General features: G+C 35.9%; 3 protein-coding genes across 5 annotated transcripts; all 3 read right to left on the reverse strand.

The window, feature by feature from the left end:
* Nucleotides 1-527: 527 nt before the first annotated feature.
* LOC111793984 lies at nt 528-2,524 on the reverse strand. Its single transcript, XM_023676078.1, has one exon. It carries the CDS (start codon nt 2,252-2,254, stop codon nt 932-934), a length of 1,323 nt encoding a protein of 440 aa, XP_023531846.1. The 5' UTR covers nt 2,255-2,524; the 3' UTR covers nt 528-931.
* Nucleotides 2,525-4,494: 1,970 nt separating this feature from the next.
* LOC111793985 (protein LATERAL ROOT PRIMORDIUM 1-like) lies at nt 4,495-6,241 on the reverse strand. Of its 2 annotated transcripts, none has more exons than XM_023676080.1 (2): nt 5,247-6,241; nt 4,495-4,955 (listed from the first exon to the last, which is right to left on the reverse strand). In XM_023676080.1, the coding sequence occupies exons 1-2, from the start codon at nt 5,839-5,841 to the stop codon at nt 4,609-4,611; spliced, it is 942 nt and encodes a 313-aa protein (XP_023531848.1). In that variant the 5' UTR covers nt 5,842-6,241; the 3' UTR covers nt 4,495-4,608. The 2 variants fall into 2 exon arrangements, with proteins under 2 accessions (XP_023531848.1, XP_023531847.1); XM_023676079.1 differs by having other exon boundaries at nt 4,495-4,961.
* Nucleotides 6,242-15,173: 8,932 nt separating this feature from the next.
* LOC111793926 (signal recognition particle subunit SRP68-like) lies at nt 15,174-22,951 on the reverse strand. 2 transcript variants are annotated; one of them, XM_023676004.1, is made up of 14 exons: nt 22,785-22,951; nt 22,521-22,617; nt 22,285-22,351; nt 22,015-22,125; nt 21,499-21,694; nt 21,265-21,350; nt 20,261-20,456; nt 19,182-19,293; nt 18,170-18,294; nt 17,862-18,068; nt 17,614-17,723; nt 16,299-16,428; nt 16,046-16,192; nt 15,174-15,763 (listed from the first exon to the last, which is right to left on the reverse strand). In XM_023676004.1, exons 2-14 carry the CDS (start codon nt 22,591-22,593, stop codon nt 15,542-15,544), a joined length of 1,782 nt encoding a protein of 593 aa, XP_023531772.1. In that variant the 5' UTR covers nt 22,594-22,617; nt 22,785-22,951; the 3' UTR covers nt 15,174-15,541. The 2 variants fall into 2 exon arrangements, with proteins under 2 accessions (XP_023531772.1, XP_023531771.1); XM_023676003.1 differs by having other exon boundaries at nt 16,046-16,195.
* Nucleotides 22,952-23,724: the final 773 nt, after the last annotated feature.

Here is a 23,724-nt window from a genome sequence, read left to right on the forward strand (position 1 = left end):
GTCGCAGTGACAGCACCCGAGCACCTCGTGTCGCACCGTTCTTGAGTTAATGGTGTCGCTTGCCAATCTTTGATTTTCGCTGATGCCATTTGCATTGCAATGTCCTCATAGTTGTTGGATTTTTGCAATAGCCAATCATCGTGGACCTTAGCAGTGATCTTTCTTATTTTTATTTTTCTCTCTCTCTCCCTTGAGACTCACTCTTGGTCGCCCTTGCCCAGGACTCGCATCCCTCTCTCCAACAATAGTTTCTACATGCAGAGCCTCATGCATGTGTAATTTATTAGTCATAAGATATCTATACGATTTTTCCTTTTATTCTATACTTTTACGGGCCCTACAAACATGAAATCGATATATGTAGGGTCAATGTGCATGAAAATGATACCACTTACATATGAAAGTGATGTATACCCGACAAGGCCTAATGAGTATAAAAGTGATGCTCATCTAGTGAGTTCCTTATGCATAAAAGTGATATGCATAGAACTAAGTGTATGAAAGTGATGCACATCCTGAGTAAGTACAAAGAAAAAAAAACGGAAATTTAATGTCAAGTTTTAGGTCTCACTACAACCAAGATAGCCATGTTTGGATGGGTATGCATTTTTCGATCCTAGCAACGAAGCTACTTACAAATTAATAACAATACTCACACAGTGTTAGTACAGCTTGTTTGGATACAATCACCATGAAAAACTCTATACATTCTGCGAAAAGTAACTCATAACACATCGTAGCCAAGACTATGACAGATGATTTAGAACAGATATTAAGAACTAATACTCTCTTTAAGGAGAGTTGCATGCTAAAAAGATTAAAAAAATAGTATAGGAGATTAGTTATAAATACCATTTGATGTGAAGCCAGGGAAGTTTGAATAGCTCCCGATACCCTGATAGAAGTGTCAAATTTGCACCACCTATGATTATCAGAAGAACGCCCTGCTACCATAAAAAACTCGGGATCCGTCCTTTTTCTTTTGATCGGTTTCTGGTTTCGTATCGTGGTTTTGAATCACAACACCTTGGTGTTCATTCTCGGGCTTATTGAGATCCATTGGAAGTTTCATATTTGCCAAAGAATCTGTAAACGGCTGCCTACTCTTCATGTACATGTCCACAATTTGCTGCTGCATTGCAGACTGCTCAGTTTCAAGATTAATGTTCCCTAATGGAGCTGAAAGCACCCGACCATATTGAACAGAAGGGATATTTCCTTCCTTTTTTATGTTAATCTTGTCTTCCTTGTTTGAAAATTTTGATTCATTTTCCTCTGCTGCCCCGCCGCTCTTCCTTGAAATTGAAGTGTCCGGACAAGGACCAGAGACTCGATTTCCAGCCTCGGTAGTAACGGCAAAAGTATCGAAAGAATTCAACAATGCACCTGACAAACGTGCTTTCTTTTCGACAGAATCAGCAGAGTTTCTATCATCACTCAAACTCGTCGTCGTGGAGCTTAAGAAGCTAGAGTTTTGAATGCTGCTGTTGTTTGGTGAAACTGATCCAGCTGGGTGTTCTTTAGAAGAATTTGCAGTCATTTCAAAGTCATAGGCTGGTTGGGGAGGCGACACACCGAGACGAAGAAACGTGGAAATTCCAGGTCTCAAACGAGAACTATTTCTAGCCAAATCAAAGTACTCAGACACCATTTGTTTATTCTCCATCACCACATTAACATCAGGGAATTCGATCCTAGAATATTCTGCTGGATCCAACAACACAACTTCTGAAGATATCGACGAACATACAGGCACATCCGTTATCGAATTTGACTCATCAACAGGCAACGATTTATCCAAAGACAGACTCAACCGTACCGTCCCAGCAGGGGAATGGAATAGATCCGTGGAAGAGAGACTATAATTCTCAGTCACTTTCCCTTTACAAAGAACTTGTGAAAGAGGGACCAAAGCAAACCCCAAAAGCTGATCTTCCAAGTAGGTTCTAGCCTTACTAAGCATCCAAATCTCACATTTGAGAACAGAGTCAAACTGAGTGATTTTCATCCTCAAATTCTCATTGAAATCAGGATTCTTCCCACCTCCCTGAACGACTCTAGTGGACAAGGTCTGGTCAGGATTATAAGTGAGGGAAAACTTTGCATAAACATCCTGGTTTTCATATATGCATATATTGTGAATGTTCCTAGCATGATGAACATAAATTTCAAGAACCCTAGAAGACTCAGAATCATCCATGTTCCTCGAAAACATATCGTATTGTAACTCAGAAATCTCATCAAAAGAATTCATCACTTCTCCACACGAATCGAATCAACAAAACAACAGATCAATAACATACGAATCCATCACAAGACAAAGCGAATAAAAAATCGAGAATCTGAAGAAAACAGAGTCCATTTGGAATCCCACAAATTTCTCCAAAATCCATCAAAGAAATCGCAAAATCAGAGAGAAAGAGACACTTACATGAAAGGGAAAAGAGAGAGTAAATCGGAGGGAATGGTGATGATTGAGGGTTGTTGGTATGAACAGCTGTTGAAGGTTTTTGGTGAAAGGAAGGAGGGGTGGGTGAGCGATGGAGATTTTCGGTGTTTGGAGGTTTCGGGGCGTTTGTTCTTGCTTGACATTGCGGCTTCCACTTCCGGCGATAATTGGTTCCACTGAGGCAATTGGAGGCCCCCACTCGGTCCCAACTCCACTCGCTCTCGCAATGCTGCGCGGGTGAATCAAATCCCATGACCCTCACCTACTCCATTCTTAGCTCCGTGTTAGCCATTCATGGAAAAGATTGGTCTCCAACCACCATTTTTGCAACTTACATGGTTCCAATTTGAGTAGCTTCATGTGTTCTGTAGCATAAATGTTGAATCAATGAAGTCAATATTAAACGCTTGTTGAACACATGGTTCCCGTTTTGGTTTAACCATTGATCTCATCCAATCATCATAAGTTGGACATTGTTGCTCTCGCGATCAAAACTTATGCACAGTGCCACCCTCATGCTTCTTCACGACGTGTTGCTTATGTTCTAGACCCCTCTTACTTGGTTTCATGTTATATAGTTTTTTATTATTATTGTTATGTTAATATGGAGGTGTATGATCGGTCACTAAACTAAAATCATGTCTACACCAGACTAAAATGTCTCAAAATGTACTAACAGGGGATGTCACTAGTTGTCAGTTTTTCGGCTTATATGCTATCAAAGTTGTTGTTGTTACTTACTCGCTTTTAGTTTATAATATTGATTTCTTTAAATTTGTTTTCAACGTATTTTCTCGCTCTCGTTTTCTAAAATATTTCTCACAAACGTGACTCGACTCGACTCTATTAGCTTGGTACCGATTCCGATTAATAGGTGTAATGATGTCTTTTAGAACTCCTATTTATACACTACCATATAATTGGTATGTTCGAGGTTTGTTGATCACTCGACCACAAGAAAAGAAATGACATATTTATACGCCACAAGTTTAGATCCCACAAAGCTGTTGTATATTTTTGTTATGAGCGAGTGCATGTGATTTTTTCCAGGAAACCCCCAACGAAAAGTTACTCACTAAATATTTTTAATACTAACTTTTTTCATAATGTATTTAAATTTAAAAATACATTTCTCATTAGTTTTAGATGGCCACCGTTATTATTTGTTTCAAAAATATATTTGATTTTTCATTATTACCGTAACAACCCTAAATTTCTACCAACCTAAAGTCTGCTATCATATTCATAACATCATCTCTTATCTTAAAACCATTTTAAAACATTGCCATGAACTTACCTGTTTAAAAGTCTTTAAAGCAATCAAAATATTAAATAAAATAAACTAAATATTAAAATTGAAAAATGCTTTATACTAACAATTTAAATACAATTATCCTACGCATGTGCCATGATTCTTACTTGCGATGTCGTCGTCAATCGTACATGGGTGTCTTGCCTTACCTGAAAAATAGAAGTAGCACATGACTGAAGTATTTTATAAAATACTCAAGTAAGTGACCACACTATCGTCGGGGAATGCAAACACAAAATTGAAAAATTCCACCAACCCAACCTGTTCTGTTTGGGTTGGATTATGAACTTATCTGAATATGGTTGATTTAAATAAATGAAAATTTTCATGAGATGGGTTGATTTTAAATAAATTTTTTTATGGATTTGCTTGATTTATAGGTTTTACTACCGTTAGATTCGGTTAAACCTAACGACTTGAATTTAATTTTAAAATATACTTTTTTTTACTTAAAATATAGTTATATATACATATGTCTATTTTATTTTTTAAAGAATTTCGTAATAATTCTTTTTTGATAATTTATTCTTTAACTACTCACCTAATTTTTTCAAATATATATTGAAATTGAGTTTAGGGTTGTACTGAGTTCATTATTTAATAAAAATTATTTGGGTCGAAAATTTTAGAACGTAACTGAATAATAAATTAAAATGAATTTTAAAATTTTTAAAAATATTAATAGAATCTATTTATTTGTATGCAATGTAAATATACAAATAAAAATAAAGCATATAAGTAAAGGCTCCTATCTCTTATTTCCCCACTAAACAAATTCAAATGCTAAAACAAAACATCCAACATGTTTAAATATGGATCCAACCAACTCAACAAACACAAAAGTAACTCAACTTATTGGATTACCATAGCCGGAACCCCCAGCCAGTCCTCCACCGCGCCCGGCGGAGCTTCCATACACATCACTAGGATCGATGATCGGTGACGACGTCGAACCGCCATCTCCGCCTCCTCCCAGATGCAAATCCGACAACATTGGAAACCCTTCTCTAGCTTCCACTCCATGGTCGTATAAATAGCCTTTGAAAACATGGCCGCCGATCTTCACCACGGCTTGATATGCATATTCATTCCCGCCGCTACCGCCACCCTCCACCGCCGTCACCCGGACGCACTTGAACACTGCCGGCGCTCGTACTTGTTCCGGCAGCTTCTTCGCCCTTTTATAACTCATATCTGCAGATGCATTAAGACAAAGACCTCTTGTTTTATTTTCTACCCGAAACTCGCATGTTTTTAGAGGTCGTACATGATTTATCTGACTCTTAAAATTAGCGGATATCGTTTTTTTTTTATTAATGTAAATAGACATTCATGGAAGTTTATGAACGTAAATGATTAAATTATCGCAATTTAGGGATTAAAATATAATATTTGAAAATATCGGGATCGAAATGAAATAGTTTGAAAAATCGAGGGATGAAAATGCAATTTCGATCTAAAAAGGGTTTGGAGATTTGATATCACCTGAGCAAGTGTCGAAGCTTCGTGTTGGAGTATTGGAAGTGGAAGTGTGAGAATTGGTGGTTGTTTGTGATGCAATGAGCCTCGGCTTCTTCCCGCCGGAGGTGGATCCCGATGAAGTCCCACCAGTGGCGGCGGCAGCGGCGGCGGCGCTCAGTACTTGGCGTTCTCTCCGCCGGGCTGCTGGAACCCACGTGCTCTTCACGTGAGTAGCACAGTCAAAACCTCGGCTTTTACAGCAACTCCGGCACCGGCGGTGGTTGCAGTCTTTCTTAGCTTGGTTCCCACAGTCATGACAAGTCCCAACGCCGGAATTCAAGCTCGACCCACCTCCCAAAAACCCAAACCCATCAAAATTATTCCCATGAAATTGAACCCCACCACCTCCGCCGCCGCCATCGCCGCCGCCGCCGCGGCTGATCATCAAATTAGTCTCTTCAATTCCGACACTCGACGGCGCAAGACCAGTAAGAAGAGGCAAAACACTAAGGCCAACTCCATAGCCAGAGGCCATGAGACCCACCATGTCCGTCGGCGGTGGTGCCGTGTGGCCATACGCACCAGCAATAGGTCTGGAGGAGGAGGAGGAGGGCCACATCCTAGCAACCGGTACGGCAGCAGCGGAATTGAAACCGAGAGAAAGTTCATCATCGGCGGTGGGAGGAGCCACCCAATCGGCAAAGGCACCGGAATCGGAAGGAAGGCGGCGTGCGGCAGCCACAGCTGATAAATCTCCGGCGAGAAAAAAAAACCCTAATTGTAAGCAAAAACCTCTCCTAATCTAAAATTAAGATCTTAAAACGATCTAACAGGATGTTGGGTACTGATGAACTGACAGAAACATAGATTCTAAGCAGAAATATATGAATGTTTGTAGCTAAAAAGCTAGAAATTGAGAGAGAGAGAGAGAGAGAGAGAGAGAGAGAGAGAGAGAGAGAGAGAAGCAATTTTGGATTGAGAGATGAGAGGATGGGTGTTGGTTTATGGAGGCATTTGAATTTGTTTGTTGTGTAAAAAGTGGTATTGTTTTGAGAGTATGTGCTCCCATTAATGGCATCGCCGACTATTCTCTCTCCAAGTACTTGTATACTTGTACCACCACTCTACTACCCATTTCTTCACTACTTGCCTTAGGGTTTGAATATCATTTAGATGTCTATTTAATCCACGAGTATCTAATCCAATCGGGATTGATAATGAGAGAGGAAGCCTGGAGAAATTTCTTTCTATTAGCTAAATGTAACGGCTCAAGCCTCCGCTAACGGATATTGTCCTTTTTGACTTTTCTTTTTTGGACTTCTCCTCAAAGTTTTTAAAACGCGTCTACGAGGGAGGTTCCCACGCCTTTGTAAATAATGTTTCGTTCTCCTCCCTAACCGATGTGGGATCTCACACTAATAAGACCGAGATGGGTTATATCCAATTCTTGCTCCACCCCTATTGATATCTTGTAGTAGAGAGTAATGTCCACGAGTCATTCTTATTATAAAAAAACATGGTAATGGGATATGGGTTTTATGAATAATAGAGAAAAATGAAGTGGGTAGTTCTAAACGAGCCAAAAATGCTATTTATAAATTACGAGAGTTGGTTTGAGTCAGATTACCAATTTGAGCGACTATTGTCATATAATATGGTAACATTTTTTTTTGTATCTTAACCAATTTAAGTATAGGTCATCTGGTTGAACAAAAAATAATATATTTTATTATACTATATTGACATATCTGGTTTTAATTTTATCGACTATTCTTATTTAATGGGTTAAAATTAAAACTTTTTACTATGAATTTAAAATATTTTAAAATTAGATTTTGGATATTTAAATCAGTCCAACCATTGATATTTGTTTTGATTCCCATGTTACGAAGCTCAACATTTTACGTTTTCTCGAATTGACCTCTATCATTATTTTTTTTTTTCATTAATTGCTCCCTAAAAAAAACAAAATTGCCACATTGGTCCTTCAAGGGCCAAATACTGACGTGGCATTTTCATTAATAGCTCCCCAACAAAAAAAAATTGGTCAAAAGGGTCCTTGAAAAGACAAATGGTGACGTGGAAATGTTGATGTGGCCTTGTTTTTAAAATTCAAATTTAATGCTATTTTTTCTCATTACACTTCATAAATATATTTTCCTAAAATTTTCAAAAATTTCAAAAATATTAATATTTTTTTTAACTTTTTAAAAAATTAAAAAATACCCATTAAATTTAAAAAATAGTATTAACACTCTTAATCTTTTACGAGAAAAAGGTCATGGAAAGACAGAAACGGTCCAACGTCTCGTCTCATAAATCATCTACAAAATTTTTATTTTTTAAAGGTCATAAATATTTTTGAAACAGGGTACTAACCGTTCCATCAATATACGAATAATAAAAGTATTTTTAAACTTTTAAATAAAATTTCGATAGGTTTGAAGTTTTTAAAAAGTTATAAAATACGAAAATTTTCAAGAATATTTTTAAATTTTTTAAAAGTTGAAGCGTATTTTTTTAAATAAAATATTAACTATTTTCATGCCGACAGTAAAAATATAATTTTATTTTTTTAAAATTAACTTTCGAAATATATTTTTATTAATTTAAATAGGGCTCTCTCTCCTCTATCATTAGGTCTACCTGTCCTCTCTCTGAGTCAAACTCCATCCCTCTCTATAATTTTAAGGCCATTTATTATAATTTTCATAAATAATAATTATTGTAGTAAATAAATACACAATAATTGTGAGGAAAATAATATATGTTGGTAACTTTAAACTTATTTTGTGGACGTTGGATCATTAATTAAGAAATGATTCACTAAATAATTACTCAATCATTTATATTTTCTTTTAAACACTATTTATTATTTAATTCAAAATTCAAATATTTTCGAAATAATCAACAAAACATCGTAAATAATTTGTGAGAAAAAAACCAAGTTCTCGGGTGGTGGGTGGGTCTTCAAAAATCTTCAAGTTTATCGTGTTCTCATAACAACATATGGTGTGAAATGATTAATATAACCGCTAGTAGATACGGTCCGTTTTGACCCATTACTGTCCGTCTACTAGAGAGAGGTTTTCACACCCTTATAAGGAATGTTTCGTTCTGATCATCTCCAACTGATGTGGGATCGAGATAACTCTTCTTTTCACATTCTTTTCGTTTCAGGGTTTATTCTCTCCTTTTGTCTCGAATCAATCAAGGTAATAGTGATTTTGACTCAAGAATTTGACATGACCGATAAAGAAGTTGAGTCATTTCAAGACAACTAATCTTCGAATAGGTGAAGTGTCGATCGAACATTGTGGTTGATATGCATCCTATAGTGTCGGTCGAGAAACTTTAGTAACAAGTAAACATATATGAGCCATAGATGAAGGAATCATTGCAACATTATGTCTTGAAAAACTATAATGAATGAAGCATATAAAGCATGAATCAAATTACAAGATCCCCAATAAGATGGGACGAAGCAAAGATTGAAAAGGAAAAAGAATCTAAATATCCCATCTTTTTGTTTATAGCCATGTTCTACACATTCAAGCCATTCAATTTCATTTGAAAATTCCCTTTGATTCAAACTTTGAATTTTGTGAACAAGTTTCTTATACTTTCAATAATACCATGAATATGAAAATTCCCTTTTTTTGTTCTTCATTATTGTAGTCAAAAGCTATTATAGATACCTCGATTCAATTCATTCTTGTTCTAACGAGTATCAGTGTGAAAACCTCTCCTTAGCCGACGAATTTTAAAATTTTTGAGAGAAAGCTCGAGAGAGAACAATATCTACTAACAGTGGATTTGGGCTGTTACATCACATGTTTGTAGTGGTATCTTATCATATATTATCACAATATGTGTACTACTATTATGAACATTGAATGCGGAAATACTTCATTTAAACTTTCATAAAACGTCATCTTCATCTTAAAACACAGCCATGAACGTACGTGTTTCGAAAACACTTATAAATGATTAATTAGAAAATAAATGAATGTGACAAGAAGTTATTAAAAAAAAGAATAAAGGAGGTGGAGGGAACTAAGAACAAAACAATGCGTTTAACTTTAGGGGCAACGCAGGGACAACAAGACGGCATGCAGGTCGGCCATTTGGCTTATCAGCTCATCAACCGAGATATTCTCTTAATGCTGTTAATGCTCCCTAGTTATACAATATCAATATTGTTTTAATATCAATAACTTTCTCATTTCTAAATCCATGATAAAGTTTACGAGGTAAGTAATTTGTGCGACCGACAATCTAAATTTGAGTCGGTTGATTTATCTAAGGGTGAGAGTAAGTAGTGAACAACCTCTTCGTGGGTTTCGAAGAGGTGTGGTAGTGATGGTTGGTATTGGAGTTGAGTGGACTCGTAAAAATAGAATTAATAGGCTTGTTCGTGACTAAACAGTTGGGCAAGTCTCATAATAATCGATTGGTCAAAATCGAAGAGTAGATACTCTGTTTGTAAGAAGTCTGTGACAGTGTTCTATATTAAGAATCGAACTTGGATAGATTGCTATTGAATTTGACAAGATTGATAGAGTAGATGGCCACATAGACGAGATGTTGGTCTAAGAGTTGAGGTTGATGGTTGAGATTTTGGAAGACAAAGAACACAACTCTCCGTGGAAAACAGTCGCACTCTTTATCCTAAAATATCTAGATCTCTTTCCCCTAAAATCTCGGGGTATCTTTCCTAAAATCTCTACTCACATAAATATATCGTACAATTATTGGGCTTGACTCTATTGGGCTAGTGATGATATTTAAACAAAAGTCACATAATAATCTGGTGGCTTCATGTGTAGGGATAGCTCGACGAGTTCTGGTACTCACATGGAGGAGTGTGTCAAAGGGTTAGATAACTTCTAGATGAGAAACCAAATCCTAGTAGAGAATGTGGTTCAATTCAATAAGGTAAGGTCCTAGAGCTTAAACTCCAATGTGGGATTCGGTATGTGAAGAATTTTGAGAGATCGATGCATTTGATTATAAGACTTTCGAATTTCTATCGAGCCCTTTAGTCTCACCAATGCCCTAACTACCTTCTGCACTCGAATTTGTATCGAGCCCTAGTAGTTTCTTGCAACATTGTGGTTTGTAACCGAACGATGGAAGAACATCAAGTTTACTTACAACTTGTCTTTTGAAAAGTTAAAGGTAAATGAATTATATGTAACTGAGTGTGTGGAAAGATTGATAGGGAAGACAATAAGATCGAAGCCATATGAGACTAGAAGGTGACAACTTTAGCCACAAAGTTATGTTCTTTATTTAGATTAGCAAATTACTATCAATGATTCGTCGAAAGATTCTCGAAAAAGACAAGACCATCGACGGACCTGCGGAAGAAGAAGAATAGTTATTGTTGAATTCCAAAGGCTCAAACTACCTTTAAAGAGTGGACGAGGATAATAATGGATGAACCGACACTCAAAATTGCTGATGTGACCAAACCCTTTGAAGTAGAGACCGATGCATTTGATTTTTCCTCGGGTGACATCCTTCTTCAGGATGGTCATCCTATTGTGTACGAGAATCAACTTAATGATGCATAAAAAACGTATGTTGCCTCCAAAAAAAATGTTGACAATAATTCATTGTTCGAGGTGGGGCAACTAAGTACTTATGAAGCGAAAGCCAGAAGGTTTAGTTGAAGCCGACAAGGCATCATATAGAGTTCAATTTCCTTTTTAGATGAATATTCATCATGTCATCTAGACTCGGTTTAAAATTTTTACAATAATTTACTTTTTAAGAGTTCAACAATACGTGTGAGTGGAGAGATCGTAATCCCACGAAGGTGAGCCAACTCTAAAGACCCATCCTCAGATCCGATTGTAGGTTGCTACTAGCCCTAAACGTCTGACAACATGTTTCTAACCAATAGACCTAGTCGAGTTCACTTCATCAGTAACTCTACAATGCCCATGAATCGTGTACAAAGAGTAGCTACTATATTATCGGAGGTGAAACATTCGAACTTCTCACCTACAATACGAGTCGAGACGAGACTATGTGAACCCATGAAACTAGGTCTAGATGAGTTGGATAAATTTGTTCGGTAATGATGGGGTTGGTCGGAGAAAGAAAGAGAGCATGGATTATGGTAGTGAAGTGGTGTCGGGCACAAAACATTAGCAGAGTTCGAGGATAAGAAGAACATAAGCCCCAGAGACCATACTTCCAAATTCAAACTGTCTTTTTTTCTTTTCTCCTCAAACTTCCCAACTTCTTGTCTTTTTTACTTTTTTACCTTTTCTTTTTTTACCCATGGTAAATTCCCACTTTTCCAACTATATATATATATATATATATATATATATATATATATATATATATAATTCTTTTACATAAAAATAAATTATAATGGAATAAATTAGTGTGAGGGTTTATTCCATATTAATTAATAAACTCAATTATTTATTGAAAATAAATATATATTTTTTTTTTACCATTAATGCACGGTTAAAATTTATTTATTTTTATTTCAATTATTTAAATGAGTGTGGAATAATTCAAAATTCAAAATTATTGAGTAAACCAATGAAAAATGAATTTTTTAAAAAAAGGAAGAAAATTATTAAAACTTATTTTTAAAAATTAAACAAAAAGAAAAAGATAGTCAAAGGGATATAGTGGGTCCGGTCAAACCGGCCTATGACCAATGTAGCCCTGCCCAGCTACTACACGTAGATTTCAATAATTAATTTTTGTGATTTTATGAGAGATTTGAAAAGGAAAAAACAAAAATATATTAATTTTTCTTTTAACGGGTCTATTTTATTTTTAATTTTATCGAATTGAATCCGAAAAAATGAATATGAAATTAAAAGAAATTGCAATCGAGAGACTACTCGACTGATCTCGTCCACTTGAAAATTCATTTAAGAATTGACAAGAAATACATCAGAAGAAAAAAAAAAAAATTATTGGTTTTACCTCCTATTTTTTATGAAAAGAAAAGTCGGGTCGGAATCTCTCTGGGAATGATTTGACAGATTCACAATAAAATGTAATGATATTTGCTTCTACCGGCGTTTCGAGACCACCCTTAAACTTTTAGGAGTACCCCGTGGTTAAGAGTAATAGCTACATTATCCAACGGTTATTAGAGTAATAATCATATCATTTAATGAATCAATTATGTTGAATGTAAAGTTGATGAAGAAATAATTGCACTTTATTTAGTTGAGAAATAATTGAAGTTTGTACTGCCATGAAGATAGTAACTAATCTTCAAGAAGAGTCTCACTAAAAGATAATATTCACTAGGGGTATTAATGTCATTGCTACCCAAAGTTTCGTTCCGGTCTTATTTGGTCTCTGAACGGTTTAATGAATCAAGTAGGGATATTAATGTCATTATGACCTGAAGTTTCGTTTCAGTCTTATTTTGGACTCTTAATTGATAAAAATTTAGTTTCTAAACTTTAGTGAGTAACAAATTAACAGTAATTTTCATGATAAAGATTAAAGTGTTATATATTAAAGTCTAAAGCTAATTTCTACTAAATGAGAAATTTACGGACTAAATCATTACAAACTGTAGTTTAAAGATTAAATTGTTACTCCCTGACAGTTTAAAGATTAAAATGGTATTCTATTTCAGCCCTGTTCTTTGTTAACCGTGAAGAAAGATTCTATACATTATGCTTTAGAAATTAGATAATCTTAATTATACGACTAAACCTTTATGCTCCTCTAACTAGGACACTTACATGTATTAATTGATTAGACTTTCTAGCTATGAATGAGGGAATTTAGCCATCTTTTAAACTATGAAAAATAGACATGAAAATGAGTCAAGAATGCACTTATCATGTGTTCTAAAGCCGTAACACCTATAAAGCTATCCTATACATAAGTTCTTCGAGTCTCTGGCTTAATTTCAACTAAAAAAAAACGATGTAGTTGTGAGAAACACATGTAAACCTTAGAATCTTTCTTTTGGTTGCTCGTGATTTATACCAAGACTAGTTTGAATATAACCTGAATGGTTTAGACACTTTTACTCTCGTAAAAGATTTGTAGTTGAACCAAGTTGGATGACACTTTACAAGAAACCCCGTGAATAGCAAAGAAATAGATTGATTTGAGAACGTCTTTTTAGGAGACAATAATGAAAACTTCTTCGATTCTCGAAAACCATACAAACTTAAATTAAAATCACTTTTTAGAAAATATAACCAAAACACGTAAACGGTGGTGCGAACAACTTTTTAAAAAGTGGTTAGAGTAAAAAGGTCAAGTCAAACTCAGCATTGGACTCTAGTTGGTGCATCAACATCAGGGGTTGTAGGCTGGGGCCGAAGTGTTTGGGGTTCATCAGAGGTCATGGCATACATTTATGGGCACACATTTGTTCCAACAAGGCTAAGCCTTCCAATTTGTAGCCACTTAAAAAGCTTGTGGAGATAGATTTTGTTATAAGAGAAAGCAACTGTTCCTGTCCCACTTGACAAAGCTCAATCTTGACTCAATAAATTGTGGGAAGAATGGTCTAGTCTTTTTGAATGGAAGTTGGCTTACAAATTTGGCTAGGTGCTATATATATATATCGCTTTCCGTGGTCTAAAAGGCTATACGATTTTAAATGTTTAGTAGACATAAAATTTGCTCTGGGTACTAACTTGATAATGGCACGTAGTTCACAATCAAATGAATAAGACAAAGGAAACTGCCATGGAAAACACAAAGTGATCAAGGGTGTCCAAACTAATTTAGACCTGTGAAAGAGAGGTATATTAAAGATGGGACCCCATTCCGTCAAGAAAAATGAGACCTAAAGAGTAATTACAAAAAGGATTTTTCGTCGAAATAAAAAGAGAAACATGAACTTTAACAAGGGGCCAAATATCATTTATCAACCGTTCTTAAAAGTTTTATATTTTTCTCGTACATGGACCCTACAAAAACGGAAGACGCTTACTTGCCACGAAAACCTCCCTTTATCTGGATAGAGCAGAGATAGAGAAGGAACTCTTCTGTGAGATCCCACCCTTGAAGAGGGAAATGAGACATTTATTACAAGGGATATGAAAACCTCTCCCTCCCCCTAGTGTCACGGTCATGCTCGTCCAAGGCGTGTTGCCCATGGCCACATGCCCATGACAAGCAACCCTAAGCAACCCTTTATGTCTTTTCATATTCTAGTGTTTTACAAGGCGTGTTGCCCATGGCCACATGCCCATGACAAGCAACCCTAAGCAACCCTTTATGTCTTTTCATATTCTAGTGTTTTACATTAGTATTTCTAGGAAGTATGACGTTTCAGAAATATCATGTCTAGGACATGAAATGCCTCAGAATGTACTTTAGGGGGATAGACATTGTCAACTTCTCTCTACTCAAGGTTATATATCTCTTGCTTGCTTATATAACATCTCTTTCAAAAATCTCTCTCTGCCCTCGTTTTCTAAAACCTTATCTTAAAATCGAGGCCAATGGCTCGAGCATACGTCGCTTAGCCGTAGGCGACACAAGAACGAATTAGCTTAGTTCACTTGTCGTTGGAAATTGAGTGCCGCACAATCGCAAGTCCGCTGCCATTAAAAGTGCGATTGTGACACCTAACACGCGCGTTTTAAAAACCTTGAGGAGAAGCCTAAAAGGGAAAATCCAAAGAAGACAAACTAGCAAACCTTGAGGAAAACCCAAAAGAAAAAGTCTAAAGAAGACAGTATATGTGGACTTAGGCTATTACATCTTTCAAAACCAAACGCTTGAAAAAAAATACAGCCCCAAACCGTCGAAGCAAAAGGTGATCAACGGAGCTAGAGGCCATGCAGCATAGCAAAAAGAAACTATTGCTATCATTCTCCAATCAAAAGCTCACAAGGATTTTGTAGGTTTTTTTATGGCAGGGCATGGGACTGTCAGCTGATTAGCGAGACAAGGTGTTTGTAATGGTAGCTTAACATGGTCATATCAATTTAATCATATCCTCATAGGTGTGGTAAATAACTGTATCTTGACAGAATATTCGAATCAACGCCTAAAATATCCACAATGAACTCAAAATTATTAGCAAAAATCAGATACTAAACAATGTGTAATCTGCAACAGTCACAAGCAGGCTCTAACAAAAATCCTGAAAATTGGTCCTATATCTTTGCTACACATCCGAGAGAAACCAAGAAACAAACAGTCATTAGTTTTCAACCGTGACCCAAAATTCACAAGGGGGGCTGGGAAGTTGTTAAAGGATCAGTACCAAGTTCTGTCTCTATATTCATGTATCCACCAGCAAAACAAAAACTCAGGCAGCAAAGAAAACCAAAACTTGCCAAAGAAACTCATCCCCATAGCCTACTGATAAAGCCCTTTCTGTCCTTTTTCATTCTATTCTCAAGAGATGGGAAGTCAATGAAGTTAAAAGCAAGGTCCAGAACAATGGGATTCCGGGGGATCGCCTGAAAGGCGGGAGGAAAGGCTTCAATGCGTGGAGCACTCTTGGTATTCGAATTGGCGATCGCAGACTCATAGTTGTCGAGGCTCTGAAGGAGGTATTTGACCGGCTGCAACATTTTGAAGATGGATTTCATAGATGTTAGCATCCAGGAAGATGTAACTAATATAGAACATGTGCTCGCCAAAACATGACTTGGCTAGGAAGAAACAAGAATTTGGTGTATCTATAAAACAGGAAATCAATCAAAATGCTCAAAGATTTACTCATTGAAGACATGATTTTCTTCTACGAGCGAGTACTATTGCATCCAGGACCAAGCAATTCAAGTTCATTCAATCTGGTTCCAGCTTAAAAAGGAAAAGGCAAATAGAATGAACGCAATCAGTACCTTCTTCTCTGCTCCAGTTAATGACATGTTCGAGATCTTGTTCGATAGATTCTCCGGAGCCTTAATCTCCTCAATAATTCCAGTTGCATGCTCTATACAACTGTTAGCTCTGCATTCGTCAATCAATGTCTTCAACTCTTCGATAATCTTCTGTATCAAAAGGTTCAGTAGAAGTTCTTTCAAAATGTATACTTGCAAAAAGTCCAGACTCCTGACTAGTATGATACCAGACTATTCTATATGATACACATACCGGGTCACTGATATTTTCCGAACGGAATTTTTGTATGGCATCTTCGACAAGGGAGCGAGCATGGCAGTAAAGTACATGAGCTTCAGCTCTTTTTCCAGCCAGACTGTATGATTTTGCCAAGTAAAAGCACCTGAAAATACATAGAGGACGATCCATCATTTACAGTAAATTAGTGCCAGCAAACATCAATTAATCCACAATTGAGTGAGTAATGACAACTATCAAGAATAAAAGACAAAAATAATTTGATTATAAATGTGAAAGATCAGGGAATAAATAGGCAAACACACAATTGGTAGAGAAAAAAATAACTTTACATTGAAGAAGCAATTAAAACTCTTATCAATTTCATATATAAATCTGCCTACTTCAAATGTAACGATGAAAATGTGCACGTGGCAAGGAATGAAGTCCAGAATAACCAGACACCAGTTATGTCTCAAAATAAGCACTGGTTACAACCTTTGAAAACGAGAAGTGCGAACTAATTCTCTTTATCTTTTCGGTGGGGGGGGGGGGGTATACAAACTGTTATAGGTGCGCAATGGACTTTCAAAAAAATATGAAAATCCTTGCCCTTTATTGTATCATCCGTCTTTTCCAAATGAAATCCTTGTCTCTTTCCGTCTCTCTACTCAAACATGCTACATGTTTTCAAGGGTTGAATAAGTTTTAGCTGCATTAAGAGATTTGGGAGATCCTACATGCATAGAAACAACGGAATCCTCGAGGATACTTACAGAAACCCGGATTTGGGAGACTACTTTATTTTGTTTCTCTTTCGTCAAGATTACACACACAGATGTTTTGCAAACTTTTCCATTTTTGCAAACTTCCCCTCTCAATTGTTTGGAGAGGCCTGAACCCTTGCCTTTTATTGTATCACCCCATTCTTTTCAAATGAAACCTTTGTCTCTAACAAGTAATTTTTGAAAGACCATTGTCTTCAACAGAAATAACACTAATTAAAATAACAAATATAGAAATATATTAAAAGATCTATCTACAAAATGAAAATATGTCGATATGAGCCTGCAAAGAGATGTGGCCAAGGCATATCAACACTGGCATAATACCAACTGGGCAGGTTAAATAGAAAACAAGGGAATGTAAAACAAACAATGTGCAGGATACAGCTAAAAGCAAGGCGTTATGAGGTCAAGGAACATGGTTGGGAATCTAGCGCATTATGAGCAAATTTTCAATGATTACAAAGAACAGAACAGATAATTTAGAATGCAAATTGCTAGATTATGATGTAAATATGGAGGCTTTTCTGATCAGTAAAAAAGATAAAGAACTCAAGGGACGAAACCTTTCTCCACGAAAAGCTATACTTTTAAGTGAACACTCTTCAGCAAATGTCACTTCTTCTGGCTTCCTATCTCTTCCCGAACTGACTAAATCAGAAAGGTCAGCAATATTCTGCAAAAAAAATAATTAATAATAATCAATAAATAAATTGTAAAAGCTATTACTAACTCCTGAAAAACCTCTAATCGTGGTCGAGCATCCAATGACAGAAACACGAAAAAGAATATAAGAATACATAAAACTGCTTACTTGTAATAAAAGATCATACAAGCGAACAAGTTCCTCCGGCTTGGTAACTTTCTCATTTTTTTCATCGTGGCGCCTAACAAGCTTACTTTTTGCGATTTTCACCAATAACTGGTTGCGTTCAATTGTCCTTTGACCCAACACTGCACTAACAGCTTTATCAAGCCCACTTAAATCATCTTTGACATTTTCAGCATTTCCAGCGCTGACCTAAACAAACAGAACGGCAACATAAGTCTGGAAGATCATATTAGTAGAGATGCAAACTCTAGAACAATTCAAAGGAAGGCTAATGTCAATCTTCCACATACCAGATCACTGCGAATAGAGCTCCTTGCCTCATGGTATGCTGTAAAGATCTTATCAAAAATGGTCAATCTTTTTTCTGCTGGAAGTGAATCTGCTGAATCTTGCAAATCCTTTTCTAATTCCCGAGCTGGATAATTTCATGCAGACATAATTAGGAATTCTGGATGACAAAAGTGAAAATATGAACCTGATGGTAGGTGCATGCATTCGACAGATTCTAGCAAATACAACATAATAAGGAATAGGTTTCACAACATATTCCTTCATAACTTATCTAGCCAAACACTTCAGTGTAAGCAATATAAAACCAGAATCTAGATACCAGCACACGTCTGGAACATACATACATTGTAGCCAAGAAAAATAAAATGAGGATATCAGTGGGAGAAATCGCATGGGAAAGAAGAATAGATGACAGCAAACAAAAAGCCAATTAATTAAGAGAGAATACAGCAAAGTAGTAACTTTCATTAGATCAAGTAAATAACAAAAGTAAGCTATGCCTTTAGTATTCCTCTCGAACGTTCTCTTTCCCAATTTGAGGTATTAACTTCTGCCATACTAACATTCTCATTAAGATCCATATGTTCTTGGTTTAAATAGGCCGAAAGAGTAATACTATCTACCATTTTGAGTTAGTCTTCACCGTCCCCATCAACACTACATCCAGTCTAAAACCCAAACTGATTGCAATAGGGACACGAAATCCAAAGAGATATTAGTCAATAACCGAAAGGATTAAAGTAGTCATCTTATTCCAGATACATAGAAGTTTCTTCACTTAGAAAGTCATCTTTTTATCCTATCTTCAACTGTTCCCCAGACCCCTCTTTTCTAGAATTTCTACCAAAGGACAAACTAAATATTGCATCTATGAGTTTTGGAAACAAACCTCTTTGATTGGAGCATATAAGAAACAGACCATTAAATTTCTGGTTATTAGCATCTAAGTTCCTACACAATAAAATCATCATAAATCTCAATATTTAAACGATTGCTCAAACGAACAGCAACCTTTCAATATGGAAACTCTAGTTTTAGCATTGGATATTGGAAACCTATGACCAAGCCAATGAAACTCGGTCATGGAAACAGCCTGCTGAGATCTGGCCTCCGACATGACAGCCTACAAGCAAGAATGTACAAGATTATAACATAAACTAAGACCACTAATAGACTAAAAGAGTAAAAACATTATCAGATTAACCAAACAAAAAACAAGAGAAAATCAATGCCACGATTATGAAACTTTAATAGATCAAGCAGTAGGCAGTTGAAGGATATTCCTGTGGTTATCTGTTGTCTTATGTTTTCTATAACAAGCAATGTTCTTAGGTCTACGGTCTATCTAACAACAAATAGACAGACATCAAAAACAAGTATACTACAGTGAAAGATAACCTCTGTTTGAAATCCGCAATTAAATAAACTAGTCAATAGACTTCAACTACTGTAGATTACTGTCTGCTAACTACTGGGGAAAAAACCCGTGTCAGAATACCAAAATGAAGATACAAGGTTTTTTTTCATTTTTCCTTTTTCTCTTTTTATGAAAACCGAAGCTTCCATTGAGAAAATGAAGGTATAAGTTCTAACAACCACAGGTCCATCACCATTAACCACGAAGATCTATGCCTATACTGAAGTCTAAAAGAAAGGGAGATGAGAGAAATCTAGTCTAAAAACTCGAACTTGTCCTTGGGCGAAAACCTCTCCAAACTAAATCAAAGAAAAACTTTGTTGAAGCCAGAACACTTCTAAAGCAAAAAGTTGCTCTGGAATCAATTAAATCAAAACCAAAGTCTCAAATAACGCTTTCTTGAAAACTAATATATAACTTTATTGACAATAAAACAACTTTGCAGAAAAGGAAACACCGAAATCAACAAGAGAATTGAATTCTTATAAACTGTGAAAACCAATATGAGTCTGAGATTTTTGTTAGCTGACAGATCTCTTTCAGTCAAATTTTTTAATTTATGGTGCTCGTACATAAATACATTGTATATGCAATGCTTAAAAATCAAATAAATAAAAATCTGAACAAAAATGATAAATAAATAAACTTGAAAGTAAAAGGCAAGCAAACAGACCTCTAGTTTAGCTTTGAAAAGGTCGAGAGCAGGGCCTTCCATCTCCCCAATATGTAGAAGTTCAGAGGCCTGGATATTTGACTTGCCAATCTTGTGCAAGCAATATCTTATACTAGGTTCTAGCTCCTCCACACGTTCACGGCACAAAACTTGATTCTCTAGATCTCCTACTTTCCCAAGTTCCTCATAAACAGCTCTGAAAGGTAAACAAAATATTAGCTAATCATGTTATCTAAATCAAAATGAGATGATAAACAATGCAGGGCCTTTAAGAGATCAAGTGTGCTTTACAAATTTTTTTGCTATAAGATGTATCCTTCACAATTATTTGATTCTTTACAAATGGATAACAGTATACATCATAGATATGTAATTGTCTTCGCATTATCCTACGGTGATCTTCAACAGTATGAATAAGAATGCTAATCACCTTTTCCTCAGTTGCACTTACACACTGAAACTTTAATGATCCTGTTGCTGTCAGCTTAACCAACCTTCGAGGATCACCAAAGCCATTCATATTCTCCGTTTTGGTCAAAAGTTTCAAAGACAAGACGAGGACTTTTTCACTTAATGCTTCTAGGGCCATTTTTTGGGAAATTTGGTTGGAACAAAATAGAATTTTCAGTGAAAAGAAGAGGAGAGGGAAGAATTACGGGATGTCAACATAGTGTACCAGCCACCTAAATCAAAATAATTTATATGCAAATTTGTGGGAATTAAAGCTTGAATAGAGGTACTAAACCTAATTCTATCCCAAAGTCTCTTCTAAATGAGTCTTCCAGACTTTCCTAGTATGACAGTGGCATTATCTCTCAAAGGGATTTTTGACCTTTCTAATATAGAGGACAGAAAAATAAATAAATAAACAAAAATAGGTAGTAAAACATCCATAGAGCAAAAAATTTGCATAATGCATATTAACCCTTAAAGAGAAGGTAATGCAAGAATTAGTTGATCATTCTAACAAGGAATTTAAAGATCGAGAAAATACAAGGAAGCACCTAGATCTTTTGAAGTTCAATAATGCTATGTCCCAATTCCGATCTTGTTCAAACAACAAGTTCCCAGTCATATAAGATGCATAAGCCTACATATATGAACAAACAATTATCAGCTGAGAAACAAAAAAAAAAATGATGAAAATCACTCTTCATGAAGACGTAATTCTAAAATTTTGAAGTTAAAAGAGTATCATATACAACATATATTCCATAAGAAGAAAACTAGGACCAAACCTCTGCTTCCAAAGATGTTCTCGAGTCTCCCTTGCTTGCACACAATTGTGCGAAGAGAGTCGCCCATTTTACTGCCTTTCTGAGCCTACCAATCAAATAGATACGCTGACGTGCATTTGGACCATCTGGTAATTGCCTTTTTTCCATGGCATGACTCCATGCTCTCTCCGCCGTATAAAGAACCACATGGAGAAACCTATTTTAAATCCAGAAGGTTGATAGTTTCAAACTTTGTTGAATTAGTTAACACAGCCACAGACAATGCTCAAATAAATTAACACTTTGCCATCTTCTTTCCCTTCCTTGTTCCTTCCCCACTTCATTAGAATCAGTGTACATTAAGGGGAGACATCATTGACCATCTAGTTAACAATATCTAGAGTATTTTTCTAATCAGTAACAGAAGGAGACTGCTTTCAAGCTCAAATGAAAAAACGGCGAGTAAAGAAGCAACATGTAAATATTCGAAGAATCTACGCTACTCTCTGCATTACAAAATTATTAAATGGGACAAACCTGACTTCAGTAACAGTTGATTGAGTTATGGCTCGTTTGGTGTACTTTCCACGGCCATGAGTGAACTTCAGAGATTTATATAGCCTCCTTAGCCGAGCTGTGCAATATCTCCTACACATCAAAAAGATCAAATCTACCAAAAATCAACAGCCTACGCAATAAGGAGAAATTCATAACACTATCAACGCTAGTATAGTTGGAAGTAAGAAACTAAAACGGCATCAAAATTTATCAACTAAACCAAATTATACAAAACGCATTTGCACAAACCGATAGCGAGTATAATCTCCATGCCGTAACCCATGCTGCATCTGGGCAGATTTCAAGAGCTGCAATACTTCGAAAAACAAATAAAAACAACAGATAAACCACCATCAGCATCCAACAAGTTTAGTCTAACATGACGAATTTAGCCACAGCTGATAAAAATGGACAAAATGAACACACCAGGCGCAGTTTTAAAACCCAAAAAAGCTCAAACAACTTCAAAATTGACATGGGCATACCGTTAATGGAAAATCTAGGATTATCAGGGTCAGAAGCATTGGAATTAGCGCTGTCAATTTCCATGGACGCCATTTGGCTCTATTTCGCAACCAGAGCCTTAAAAAAACAAACGAAACGCACCCATCAGATTATGAAACTGATAAACAGTAGCCAATGAAAGAAGCGACATCCATGGATTCCGACTAGACCAGCAGGAAAACTGCTGAGACGGGAGTTGGGGATCGGAATCTGGCATACATTGGAGGGGTAATTAGGAAACTTACCCAATGAAGGTCTCTGCACAATTGCGCTGATGATCTGTGGGAAGTGGCAACGGCTGCTGCGTATCCTTGAATTGCCCTGTGATTCGCACTGTTCTCTAATTTGAAAGCCTCCAAAATCCAACGCCACACCAAAAATCAATGAAATTTGGAGAATGATCCAATGTAGCTGCTTTCCAAATCCCTAAATTAATCAAAATATCCCTAAATTTTATATNAAAAAAAAAAAAAAAAAAAAAAAAGTTTAGAATTTACATAAAATTGAAATAAAAAATTTAAGTAATTGAATAATATTACCATCATAAACTCAAAATCTTAGATATATTAGTAATTTGTAACAAAAAAAAATGTACATTTATTTATGTTTATATGTAAAATAAAATAAAAAATAAAAAATAGAGTCAAGGCGGAGAATTGGGCGGGGATGAGGACCGAGAATATACTTCTGCCCCTGACCCCAATTATCCAATGAGAAAAATCTCTTACTCCCTCTCCATCTTCGGTTTAATAAGAGATCTTTCGAGACTGTGGGATAAATGAATATCTCTGATTTTCTAGTACAATCGATGGAAAAGAATCTAGATTGAAAACGTCGATCATTATATTCTTCGTCAGTCGGAGGTCGATAATTACGACTACGAAACTTTTTTTTATATATAATTTCAGATAGATTTCAAAATTGTTAGTTAAAAGTGGTCGAGTCAAGAGCTCAAGTCACACACTCTTTAACGTTTATTTTAAGTTAGTGTCTTTCTCGAATGAAAAAAAGTCAATGTTAATGACATTCTTAGAGGTATAAATTACGAAATCTAATTTGACGAGTATTAACACCAAGTGGAGGCAGACATCGATTTGTGTAAATTGAGGATAAGTCAAATGTTGAAGGAAAATAAATAAATAAATATTTTACGAATAACTTTTTATTTTTATTAAAAATAAAAAT

Source organism: Cucurbita pepo, chromosome LG04 (genome assembly GCF_002806865.2).
Source record: "Cucurbita pepo subsp. pepo cultivar mu-cu-16 chromosome LG04, ASM280686v2, whole genome shotgun sequence".
NCBI lineage: Eukaryota > Viridiplantae > Streptophyta > Magnoliopsida > Cucurbitales > Cucurbitaceae > Cucurbita > Cucurbita pepo.